The sequence below is a fragment of the Asparagus officinalis genome, chromosome 7, assembly GCF_001876935.1.
Source record: "Asparagus officinalis chromosome 7, Aspof.V1, whole genome shotgun sequence".
In the NCBI taxonomy this organism is placed as follows: Eukaryota; Viridiplantae; Streptophyta; class Magnoliopsida; order Asparagales; family Asparagaceae; genus Asparagus; species Asparagus officinalis.
In genome coordinates, this window is record NC_033800.1 from 68,006,692 (window position 1) to 68,018,143 (window position 11,452).

General features: G+C 40.6%; 1 protein-coding gene across 2 annotated transcripts; it reads left to right on the plus strand.

Moving 5' to 3' along the window:
- Positions 3,078-5,540, plus strand: LOC109849683 (F-box protein PP2-B10-like). Of its 2 annotated transcripts, none has more exons than XM_020419544.1 (3): positions 3,078-3,412; positions 4,222-4,340; positions 4,715-5,540. In XM_020419544.1, the coding sequence occupies exons 1-3, from the start codon at positions 3,140-3,142 to the stop codon at positions 5,220-5,222; spliced, it is 900 nt and encodes a 299-aa protein (XP_020275133.1). In that variant the 5' UTR covers positions 3,078-3,139; the 3' UTR covers positions 5,223-5,540. The 2 variants fall into 2 exon arrangements, with proteins under 2 accessions (XP_020275133.1, XP_020275134.1); XM_020419545.1 differs by having other exon boundaries at positions 3,079-3,412; positions 4,739-5,540.

Consider the following 11,452-nt stretch of genomic DNA (forward strand, 5'->3'; position numbering starts at 1 on the left):
AGCAAATGCATAAACAGATATTGCTAAATTAAAAATTTATCAAACAGAGATGCTGGATCTCGTGGCGTCGAGGAGAGAGGAAGAGGTGGAGCAACAGGAGGTTAGGGTTAGGGTTTTGGAGGGGTTGGGGTTTGGGGAGATGGACGAGATGGCGGCGGCTTATTACGCAGGGGAGAAGGGGCTGTCATTGAGAAACGGCGGAATCGGAAGCGTGGAGGCCGAAGGTCGAATTAATTTAAAGACAGAGAGAGGGAGAGGGGCAAGGGAGAGAGCGAATTAGGAAGGGAAGAAGGAGAGTTGAGCGTTATCGAAGGGAGAGAGGGAGAGGCCCAAGAGGGGCAGGGGTAGGGGAGAGGTCGGATGACGTTGGGAAGAAAGAGAGGCGTAATTGGGGAAAAGGGGTTAAAACATAGGAAAAATTTAGAATTAAGTAATTTGTAAAGGGTAAAATGGGTATGCGAAAGTTTTGACACTTGTTTTCTCTTTTAGAAGTAGTATAGATTATACTTTGTTTGCATAGTTATCTACACTAAACATGAGATATATCATCTGCCTAATAATTTTCTATATCAAATAGGAAAGATGTAGCATTTTACCATCAGCAACCAATTCAGTGAACAATATTTTTTTTTAATAACGAGGAGAGGATAGTTTGGAAAGTGAAAACTTGGACTTTAGGCTTTTGAGATGTTTAATAGGTACGTTAATTAAAAGAATTATGCGTGTAAAATCACTCAAATAAGGATTCTCAATTTGCAACTAAATTCTAATATAATGCACTTCTTTTTAACATTTTATCTTTCCAACAATATACTTTGTAGATACAAGCGAAAAGATGTATAAATTAGTTTTAGCACACGTAAGTTTTTCTGATGTTTTGATTATGAGATGTTCAATATGTATCGTTTTAAAATATTTAGTGTCTTCACCAATTGTGAGCCTTTGAAATGTTCAATAGGTTTGTTAATTAAAAATAATTATGTGAGTAAAATTACTCAAGTTGATATTGTTTAAGTTATTCTGATGTTTTGATTATGAGATGTTCAATATATATCTTTTCAAAAGATCTAGGGTCCAGTACTTGCAATTATTTTGACAGGCTACATTTTAACAGAATATTACACGTAAGAAATAGAGATGAAACCTCACAGAAGATGTAACTAAGAAAGTTAAGCTAAAAAAAATTCTAAATTGCAAGAGTAATTAAATAGGATATAAAAAGGTATTCAAATAAAGATGAGTCCATTACTCATTAAAAAAGTTTAAAGACATGAAGATGAGCATATCTCTAATTACATGAAATAGTCAAGGTTAGCTATAAATCAATTTTATGTCTCAAAAAATAGCAAGAGAAAAGGATATATACTAGAGTGGAATATATTAATTAGTCATTTCATAGCTGGCTAACTTTGACAATCCAAAACATAAACAAATAAAATATTAATATATCATCTTATTATAAAAATTCTCATAATTAAGATCCATATTTATTGGTATATGATCTTTTCTTAGAGCCTATTAGCCTCATGGGGCATCACATTAAAGGGGAAATTTTGAGATTGCTAAATTGTTTAGGGGATAAAAGTTGGAATATTATACCGTGATTTTATGCAAATTACAAGATGACAACATATGATTGCGATGAGAGTCAAAGGATTTTGACGTTCATGTACTATTTGTTGTAAATTGCAGTTAATGTGAGTTGACCATGTAATTTTGACTTTGGTCATGATAATTTTAATTCTTCTGATTAATTATATATATAGGTCTATAGACAACCAAGTTAAGTAAAGAAATAGAGCAAAAAAGAAATAATAATGATATTTAATCAAGTGCGATGTACGTGCATCTAACATGGTATTCTTCAAATTGTAAGTTGGTTTACCCTTTCCAATGACAATGTGCTGCAATAAACATGAGAAATATAAATTTGACCGCATTATTTACTTACGTATTTCTATTTACTCTAAACCAAATAGGCCTTTTAAAAGCATTTCCTTTTCTATAAGAAGACTGTGACGAACCACTTCATCCAAAAGCTTAACTTAATTTTGACATATATATTAAATATTTTTCCTGTCTAAAATATTGAATTTACAGAAATCATGACCAAAAGCGGATCCAATTTCTGTCTCAGCTTTTTGCCCCTTTTCCTCTTTTGGGCATTCATTGGGCTTTTAGGAAAAGGACCGAGTCAGTAAAGCCGCTTGCGGATGTGTTCTCAGCCTCTTTCTACGCTAGATACACGTGTTTCTTTACCCCCCCGCCGCTCAATAGTTTTACGCACTATCGATTGCGGAACCCAGAAAGTCACCCTCTGAATGTCACGTGGGGCCAACCACTGCATCATCGTGGGTGCATTTGTTCCTAGTGCCTGTTTACGGTCTGATTTAGTTTTGTAACTGCTAGGAGACAAAGCAGTCAGTGGTCAGCCGTTGGATTCTCTTCTGTTCTCCATGTTTGATACTACTACTTGGAATACAAACCTCTTAATTTACTTTATCGCATATTTGCTATTATGATATTTTTCCCATTGATTTTCTTCTTCTTTTTGTTTAAACAAAGTTTATGGTTCAAGCTCAGACTTCAATTGATATATGTTGTGGTTATCCATTAAAAACCATGATGAAATGTTACACAGACCTCTTGTTAACATGAGCAAAGTATTAGGGACTATTAAAGAAGCGAGCAAGAGGGAATTTTATTGACTATAACTACTCATGTAGCTATCGCATCCATATGCAAGAAGTTATGATAAGATTTGTGTTTTATGTTTAAGATGTTCGTGGATGTTTGAATTATATCTCAATTTCAAATTCAGATTGAGTTTTTTATTTTATTTTATTTTATTTTATTTTTTTGTCTCGTTGAATACCCAAAGGGAGGCGCTGAATGTGCAAAAAACTAATGCTCAGGTAGGAAACTGTAAAACCACCACAATTCTAATAACCGCCTCGTAACGCATGAGATGCGCAGCAATTCCGCGCTCCAAATTACCATTTTGCCCTCGTCCCGCAACGAACGACCGCTGAATACTTCGAGGCTAAGCACTCAAATTCCTATATAAACCCCCCGCAAAGCCTGCCCTTCTCAAACGCAAACAAATCAAAAACCCACAAAAAGAATCGATCCATTGACGATGGGGACCGAATTCGATGGCGACTTCAGCAAGGTCCCGGAGGCGTGCATCTCGCACGTGCTGTCCCTGACCTCGCCACGTGACTCCTGCAGGTCGGCGGCGGTGTCTGCGTCGTTCAGATCCGCCGTTGACTCCGATACGGTTTGGGAGCGGTTCTTGCCGGAGGATTACGAGGAGATCCTCGATCGAGCGGCTGAAACGGTGGAGTTCGGGTCGAAGAGGGATTTGTACTTTAGGCTCTGTGATCCGATCTTGGTTGATGGCGGTAAGATGGTAAGTCAGCGTTATGATCCTTGATTTTCTCTTGATTTTAGGTTTTTTTTTTGTTTTGTTTTTTGATCTCGTAAAAATGTGCGATTTTGGTGCGGGGTCTATATAATAGTACAACGTCAGATACCGTTGAAATAGGTTGACTTTCACAAAACACCCTAAACTTTGGGAGTTCCACAAAACCGAATAAGTTCCAACGAGGCGAATTCTGTTCTGGAAGATGGAGGGAAATGGAAATATTTTAGATTTCTTTTTTTCTTGTTGCTGTTTGAACTATCGGTAAATATGGTGTTATTATTGCAGCGAACTAATGTTATCACATTAGGTAAAGTTAGAAGTTTGGATTCATGAAATTAAAAAAAAAATGTAATTTTTTTTCGAATGGAACAAGCATTGGAAAGGGTGTTTCAGGGGTAAATTATGATTGATTTACGGAAGGATGATAGGAAACATTCAGTCGTTTCCTTTTGCATTTTAGTCTCAGGAATGTTAACCTCAACTTTTAGAACACATTTCACTATTGGTATTGCTTTTGTAAGAAGGAAAACACTACAGGCACACCCCAACCACACCTTAGGGCACACCCCCTCTCTCAGCTACAGTGTATATGGCCCACTTTAGATTTAAAAATCTAAAATGGGCCCCATGTACTGTAGCTTAGAGAGGGGGTGTGCCCCAAGGTGTGGTTGGGGGTGTGACTGTAGTACCACTCTTGTAAGAAATATTCGATTGGGTGCAGCTCCCGCGCTTATTTTAAGAGAACATATTTATCTATTTTATCTGTCCATGGTTGAATATATGGTGATGGGCAGAGTTTTCACTTGGAGAAATCAAGTGGAGCAAAGTGCTATATGATTTCAGCTAGAGAGCTTGGCATTGTGTGGGGGGACACCCCGCATTACTGGAAGTGGATCTCTGCGGCTGACACGAGGTTAGATCCCTTGCTTGATTTTCTTGGTTGTAATGATTTTGGAATGTTAGTTTACCCATTAGGCAAACGAAATGGCTTGGGGTCTCTGTCTTCTCCTCTGTAGTATTATGGTGGTCGAGGAGAAGTGGTCGTTGATGGCCGCTAGGCTGTTAACTTGTATAAACTTAATAATCGGAACTCGATGGAGCGAGTCATAAGAAAACTTGCCTTGTAGAGAGCTTAATGGAGAGGGCCAAAAAAAAGCTTTCATATAGCTTGATAGCCGATATGGGATCCATACTGCTCAATGGATATCTCCATCCATGGCATATGCTTTACCTCAAGTATTTACCTATCATCTTCTTACAAAAGTTACTCGCAAAATCAAACTTCAGGCTTACACTGAACCTTGACGCCAGGTTTGCTGAGGTGGCTTATCTCTTAAACGTCTGTTGGCTCGAGATCCACGGCAAGGTTGAGACCCGGATCCTTTCCCCGAAGACGAACTACGTAGCCTATCTTGTCTTCAAACTGGACCCGTACTCTCGTGGCCTCAGTTTCCCAGTCCAAGAATCATCAGTCAAGTTTGGAGCCTATGAATCTAAACACTGTGTGTGCGTACAACCCAATAGGGCCCCACGACGCAGGGTCCGCAGAATGCCCCGACCCTTTGCTAGGAGGGCTGTTGTGTGGGGCCCAGAAGGCGAGGGTTCGAGCGAGGATTTGAGAGAGAGCAGAGTTCCAAGCAGTAGAAGTGATGGGTGGATGGAGATTGAGATGGGTGAGTTCTTCAATGATGGTGGTGATGATGGGGAGGTGGATTTTCGCTTCTTGGAGGTTAAAGGTGGAAACTGGAAGAGTGGGCTTACTGTGCTTGGAATAGAAGTGAGGCCGAAGAAGTGACCTTTTTGATAGTATGATTTTTCAGCACAGAGCAGGATGCAGTCACTTTTTAGCAAACTTGATGATTCCTGTTTACTATCAACAGGTGCCAGCTACTTAATCTGGTGGCGTAAAAATTATTGTTATTAACAAAAAAAATGTTCGCAACTTGGACCTTTGAACCTTTGATCTAGCAATTTAGTGTTGTTTATCGAAGCTGTTATAAAGAGAAGATTTGAGCTGGGTGTGAATTTTTTTTCGAAACAGAACACGCGCAGTTATTTTTGAATGATTTTATGAGTTCCCGATTATAATCAGGAGATGTGATGAGGACAAGAATTGACAATCTTCCATTTTTAGCTTAGTTGACTTTCTTCTATTTTTAATTTTTGAAATTTGAAATTTAAAATTTGGTTTAGTTTTGGCATTTGAGTGATTTTAGGGAATTTGTTTGAGTGATTTGAGAGATTTTTATTTTGTGAGATTTTAAAATTCTCTATTTAAGGGACTGATGTAATCGAATGGAATAATGAATTATTGAATGAAAAATTGCATTAGCTAAAATCTGGTGTGAAACCTTGGGTGAAACCCTAGGCCTCGGGTGTGAAACCCTAGGCTGTTCCCTGTGTCTTCTTCCTCCAGCCGCCAAGCATTCTCTCGTCTTCCTCACGTCAACAATCAGTCAAACCCTACTCTTCACTGCAAACCACCAGATCCACATCCAAAGCCGTCGTCAGATCTCTCCCTCCGCTCCCGTGCAACCAGCAAACCCCGCATCTCACTCATCTCCCCCGCAGGCCTCCTCTTCACCCCCTCTGACCTCCGTTGCTTCCCAAAATAGTCGCCAACTCCATCTCTTCCTCCAGTCACCGTCGTCAACTCCACCTCCCTGTTCTTCTCCCCTGCATCCGCCAACATCCAACACCGTCCCAACCTCGCAAGTCGCTGCCCTTACACCAGCACCGCCCTAGGCCTCGGGTGTGAAACCCTAGGCTGTTCCCTGTGTCTTCTTCCTCCAGCCGCCAAGCATTCTCTCGTCTTCCTCACGTCAACAATCAGTCAAACCCTACTCTTCACTGCAAACCACCAGATCCACATCCAAAGCCGTCGTCAGATCTCTCCCTCCGCTCCCGTGCAACCAGCAAACCCCGCATCTCACTCATCTCCCCCGCAGGCCTCCTCTTCACCCCCTCTGACCTCCGTTGCTTCCCAAAATAGTCGCCAACTCCATCTCTTCCTCCAGTCACCGTCGTCAACTCCACCTCCCTGTTCTTCTCCCCTGCATCCGCCAACATCCAACACCGTCCCAACCTCGCAAGTCGCTGCCCTTACACCACCACCGCCACCCTCTCCAGTGCCGCCTCCCTACAGTCACTCCACCAATCCTCGTTCCCCTTCCTTTGCCCGCCTACTGTTTCCCCTCTTCATCAAACCCGATCACCAGTCCAACACCCAGCCTGCCCCTCATCTCCACCTCCGACAACCAGCACCATCATCTCCTCCCAAACAGCCGCACCACCAATGCCATCATCTCCTCCTAAGCAGCCGCCCTACTCCCACCGGCACCGAGCCTCCTTCCTAGCAATTGCCGCCTTCATGTACACCAACTGTTTGGCAAAATTCCCCACCAGAGAAACACTACCACTGTCACAGCCGCTTACCATGGATCATCACATCGCTATCGTCCCGTCGTCCTTGCCGACGCCGTCACTCTAGTCGCTGCTCAGAGTTGCCGCCATCATCGTTGTTCAGATTCGTTGCCATCGTCGTCACTCAATTCGTCGCTGCGTCGTCAGCCAATTCGACGTCATCTCTCACGTCGAGTCTGTTCAGACCGACGAATGTTTCTCTTTCTTTATTTTCTGTTTATCTCATTTGGTTAGTTAATTGCACGAGTATATTGTCTCTAAACTATTATCATATATTCGCTGCTTAGATTAGTATTTATGAGCTGAGGGTAACTGAACATGTGACTGTTGAAAAATTTATATTGATTGTGGAACTGGTACAATGATAATGAATATTGTGATTATATTGTTTGAGATTGGAATTGTTCATGATTATTAACACAAATCTCATTAAATCTATCTATCACATTAACTGTTTGAATTTAATTTCCTGTCGAATATCTTTAATTTTGGCAAAACGGTGCTCTATTCGATTTAGATCGCTGACTCTGATAGACCCTCTGTCCCGTTTCACATCATTTTTGGTATCAGAGCATGGTTCTAGGTTAGGAAATTTCTTTTTTTAGTTGAGTCTTTATTTGTTTTAAAAAAATCCAGTCATCTCATTTAGTTGTTAGTACACATATTCATCTCATTTAGTTGTTAGTGTATGCCCACTTGTACATGTCTACCATATCTATTGGGAGAGTCAAGTGAGTCAACTAGTGAGTCTAACATGTCAGGCAGTGTAGAGTCTGAACTCCTTAAGAAATTCGCTGAACTAGCAGCACGATTTGATATCGTATTCCAGGAGTGTAGAACTACCCGCGAGGCCTTCCAAAATGCAACCAACGAGACGCACGCTAAGCTAGGAAAAACACGTGTTGCAACTCCGCCTCCGCAAGGTCAAGGTCATGGGCACATCGTTCATCGACCCCCCACCTCAACTTGTACCTGATCCGCCAACCTTTGATGGTAAGTTTGACCCGGAAGCTTTCTTGGACTGGCTGAAGGGCATGGATCGCTACTTCAATTTGTGTGTCCTGACGGAGCTGCGGAAAGTCAAGTTCGCAGCTATGAAACTTACCGGACCCACCTGCCAATATTAGTCCAACCTCGAAACGTTAAGACATATTAGAGGTGAGTTATTGATTACAACTTGGTGAGAAATGACCGACGAACTGAAATGGAAATACCTCCCGCCATTGTTCTATCATAGATTGCTCGACAAGTGGCATCGTCTTACTCAGGGAATCAAATTTACAAAAGAGTACGTTGCTTAATTTGATGAATTATTTACTCGATGTAGCACCATTGAGAAAGAGGCACCAATGAAAGTCTTGTTAAAGTTTAGAGCCGTATTGAAAAGTGACCTCCAAACCGAACTATTTGATAGAGGAGTAGACACCCTTGAGAGAGCTTACGCCTTAGTTCAAGATCTAGATGAAGCCAAATTCCACCAATCTCATTGAAGTCAGGATTTTCGAACTCATTCCTCCTTATCTTCTCGTGCCACTACCTCTAGTCAGCGTCCGAGTTGATTTAACCCTAGTTCTTCCTAGTTTAGAGTCGATCCCAAGGCAATGAGTCAGAGAGAGATTTCCCCAAACTTAGCCCAATAATTATGTGTTACAATTGTCAAGGGTATGGGCACGTCGCTACCATCTGTATGACCCGCTCAGAGTTAAAATTAATAAGCTGCCTATAACGGAATCAAAACTTCTTATTGAGGAAATCGTTAATCAGGCCGTAGATTTGATAGAATCTAACTCTGGTAAGAAATTTCGAGATAGTAAAATGGAAAAACATGCACTTTCGTTTCTTCTGAAACTACCCCTGCAATTGTGGAGTTGATTGAATTTTCATGCAATAACACTCCGATTATTTCCCAAACTACCCCTTTGATCACGGAGTTCACTGATGTTATCTCTGTAGTTGTTCCTGAAATTAAAACTCCAATTCTTCCTGAACTCACTCCAGTAATTGAAAACGTTTTTGATGTTCCCCACGAAGTCCTCCCTTTGGTCACGGAGTTTATTGATGTTATCTCTGTAGTTGTTCCTGAAATTGAAACTCCAATTCTTCCTAAACTCACTCCAATAATTGAAAACATTGTTGATGTTCTCTACGAAGTCCTCCAAGACAAACATGACACCCAACACGTTCCTGACTTGGTTTCTAAAGTGAATTATTCAGATATCTGTATGGAAGTTGAATACCAAACTGAGCCTAGTGAAATAACTACCATATTAGATGTCAAACCCACATGCATTGTCCTGATAGTCACTCATACATACACTGATCCATTTTGGAAAAATATAGAGATTAGGGATACAAGTTTGAGCACAAGTGTTTTATTTTCCTTTTTCTCTCATGTTAAGCGCACAAAAACACTCCTTCGCCATACATTTTTTTGCGTGCTCCTCACTATCACTGTTAGGACAGGAAAATTTTTATGCATTTTAACAAAGGAACACCTAATTATTTCATTTGATAGAGGATGTCATGCATGTTAAACACTTCGTTGAGTTTACATTTGCTATTGATCACATTGTTCGAGTCTGCATTTCATCGTAATCATTTGAATTGATTCACATCATTTTGAATTACATTGGTCATATATTGGGGAATCAGTGATCTAATTTGAATAAATACATTATTAACCGAAATGTATGATATTGAGTCAGGACATAATTTAAAACTATTAATGATGATATTTGAGATGGTTTGGACTTGTCCAATACAATTTTTTTTATAGTTGTTTAAGATTTGATATAATATTTATGAACTTTTTCAACTCTTGAAATAATTAATGACAACATTTATATTATCGATTTGGTCATAGTTCTATTCTCAATATTGATCGATTAAGCAGTTCAAGAATGTTATTGGCAGTCCACTGATATAAGCCTGATCCTAGCCTATTGTTACTGAGAGTTCTTTCACTTTATCCCACTTCTATATATTCACCCATGCAGTAGTGAATTTTGATAATATTTTAGATGGTAAATTTACAATGAAATCTAGCTAATGATTTGAGATGCATGAAATTAACAAACGAAAGATTAAAGATGCAGACAAAGTATATTGAAGATAACAATTTTTTGCAGCTAACTTGACTGTTATGGTAATTTACCATTTAAAGATAAAGATGTCGAAAGATTGTCTTTATAGGCCCAAAAAAGCTATGGTCCAAACCAACTTAGTGGACCAGAAGCCCAGCCAAGAGCAAGTCTATTGACCTGCCGAGGAGACGGGTCATCTTTTACTGACACGAAGTGCGGGATTAGTCGACCCCTTATAAGTCGAGACGACTCCCCAAATAGTCGGCTCGACCACCTTCTCGGCAGTTTACTCGACCAGAAGCTCACACGACTGACTTGTCGACAAATCATATAGACGACTCACAAATCGACCCGTCTTTATTAAGGAGATAAGATCCAGCTAAGTCACCTTCAGATATACATCAATCAACACCATAGTTTTTTGAGCGGTCTTATCAAGATCTCAACTCTGACAAACCTTGTGCGAAAATGGCTCACTCTACCCACAAGTAACTTCCCATATATCACTAAGATACTCTCTTGTGCTCGAATGACTTCCCATCCAGTCGCCAGCCGCCATCTGGAAATGAAAGGAGGCCTAAACAATTGGCTTATCCTCCGTCTTGTCTCATCTATCGAATCTGGGATGTTTCCAAAGCATCCTCCTGTGCTCTAATGACTTCACCGTCAGTCGCCAGCCAACATCTGTAAAGTGAAGAATAACTCAACAGCCTGTCTGCTCACCCCGTAACCGCCCTCCAGTGCATAGTTAAAGCCAAAGGTCAATCTCAGATGTGACAGACTATAAAAGGAGGTGAGAGGGGTAAGAAACGAGGGGCTTGAACTCTTTTAAGATTTCTGAACTCTTTTTCAGCAAAAGCTCTAAAAGTTATGCCTTCTTTTAAAAACTCAATGAGAGTAATGAATACGAGGACCTCAATGATCCTCGGATCTTCCCTCAAACCTCACCCAAGCTCAGCAGCTGACTTGACCGTCAGAGGTACCACGGGGGAACCGGTCTCCGTCCTCTTACGGGTTCCTTCTTATTTGTGCAGAAGGATCAGGAATTCCAGTCCAAGGATCAGGCATAAAGTCGGAGGAGTCGGCCCCACCTCTCATCCTCCCCCTCTTTGGCGTCAGTGCGAAGATCGGAACTGCATCCCTCGACAGAAAGACCCCATCGGCTGTGTGATATCAGGCATGAACATCGACGGAGTCGAGTTTTCTCCCACCCGGGGAGAATGATGAGGGCAAAAATTGACAATCTTCCATTTTTAGCTTAGTTGACTTTCTTCTATTTTTAATTTTTGAAATTTGAATTTTGAATTTTGGTTTAGTTTTGGCATTTGAGTGATTTTAGGGAATTTGTTTGAGTGATTTGAGGGATTTTTATTTTGTGTGATTTTAAAATTCTCTATTTAAGAGGCTGATGTAATCCAATGGAATAATGAATTATTGAATGAAAAATTGCATTAGCTAAAATCTGGTGTGAAACCTTGGGTGTGAAACCCTAGGCCTCGGGTCTGTAACCCTAGGTTGT

Excerpts from the sequence above, each read along its gene's own strand:
- LOC109849683 (XM_020419544.1), top strand. The coding sequence starts at position 3,140 with ATGGGGACCGAATTCGATGGCGACTTCAGCAAGGTCCCGGAGGCGTGC. Across the intron at positions 3,413-4,221 it reads TGGTTGATGGCGGTAAGATG|AGTTTTCACTTGGAGAAATC; the intron begins GTAAGTCAGCGT and ends GGTGATGGGCAG. Across the intron at positions 4,341-4,714 it reads ATCTCTGCGGCTGACACGAG|GCTTACACTGAACCTTGACG; the intron begins GTTAGATCCCTT and ends ATCAAACTTCAG.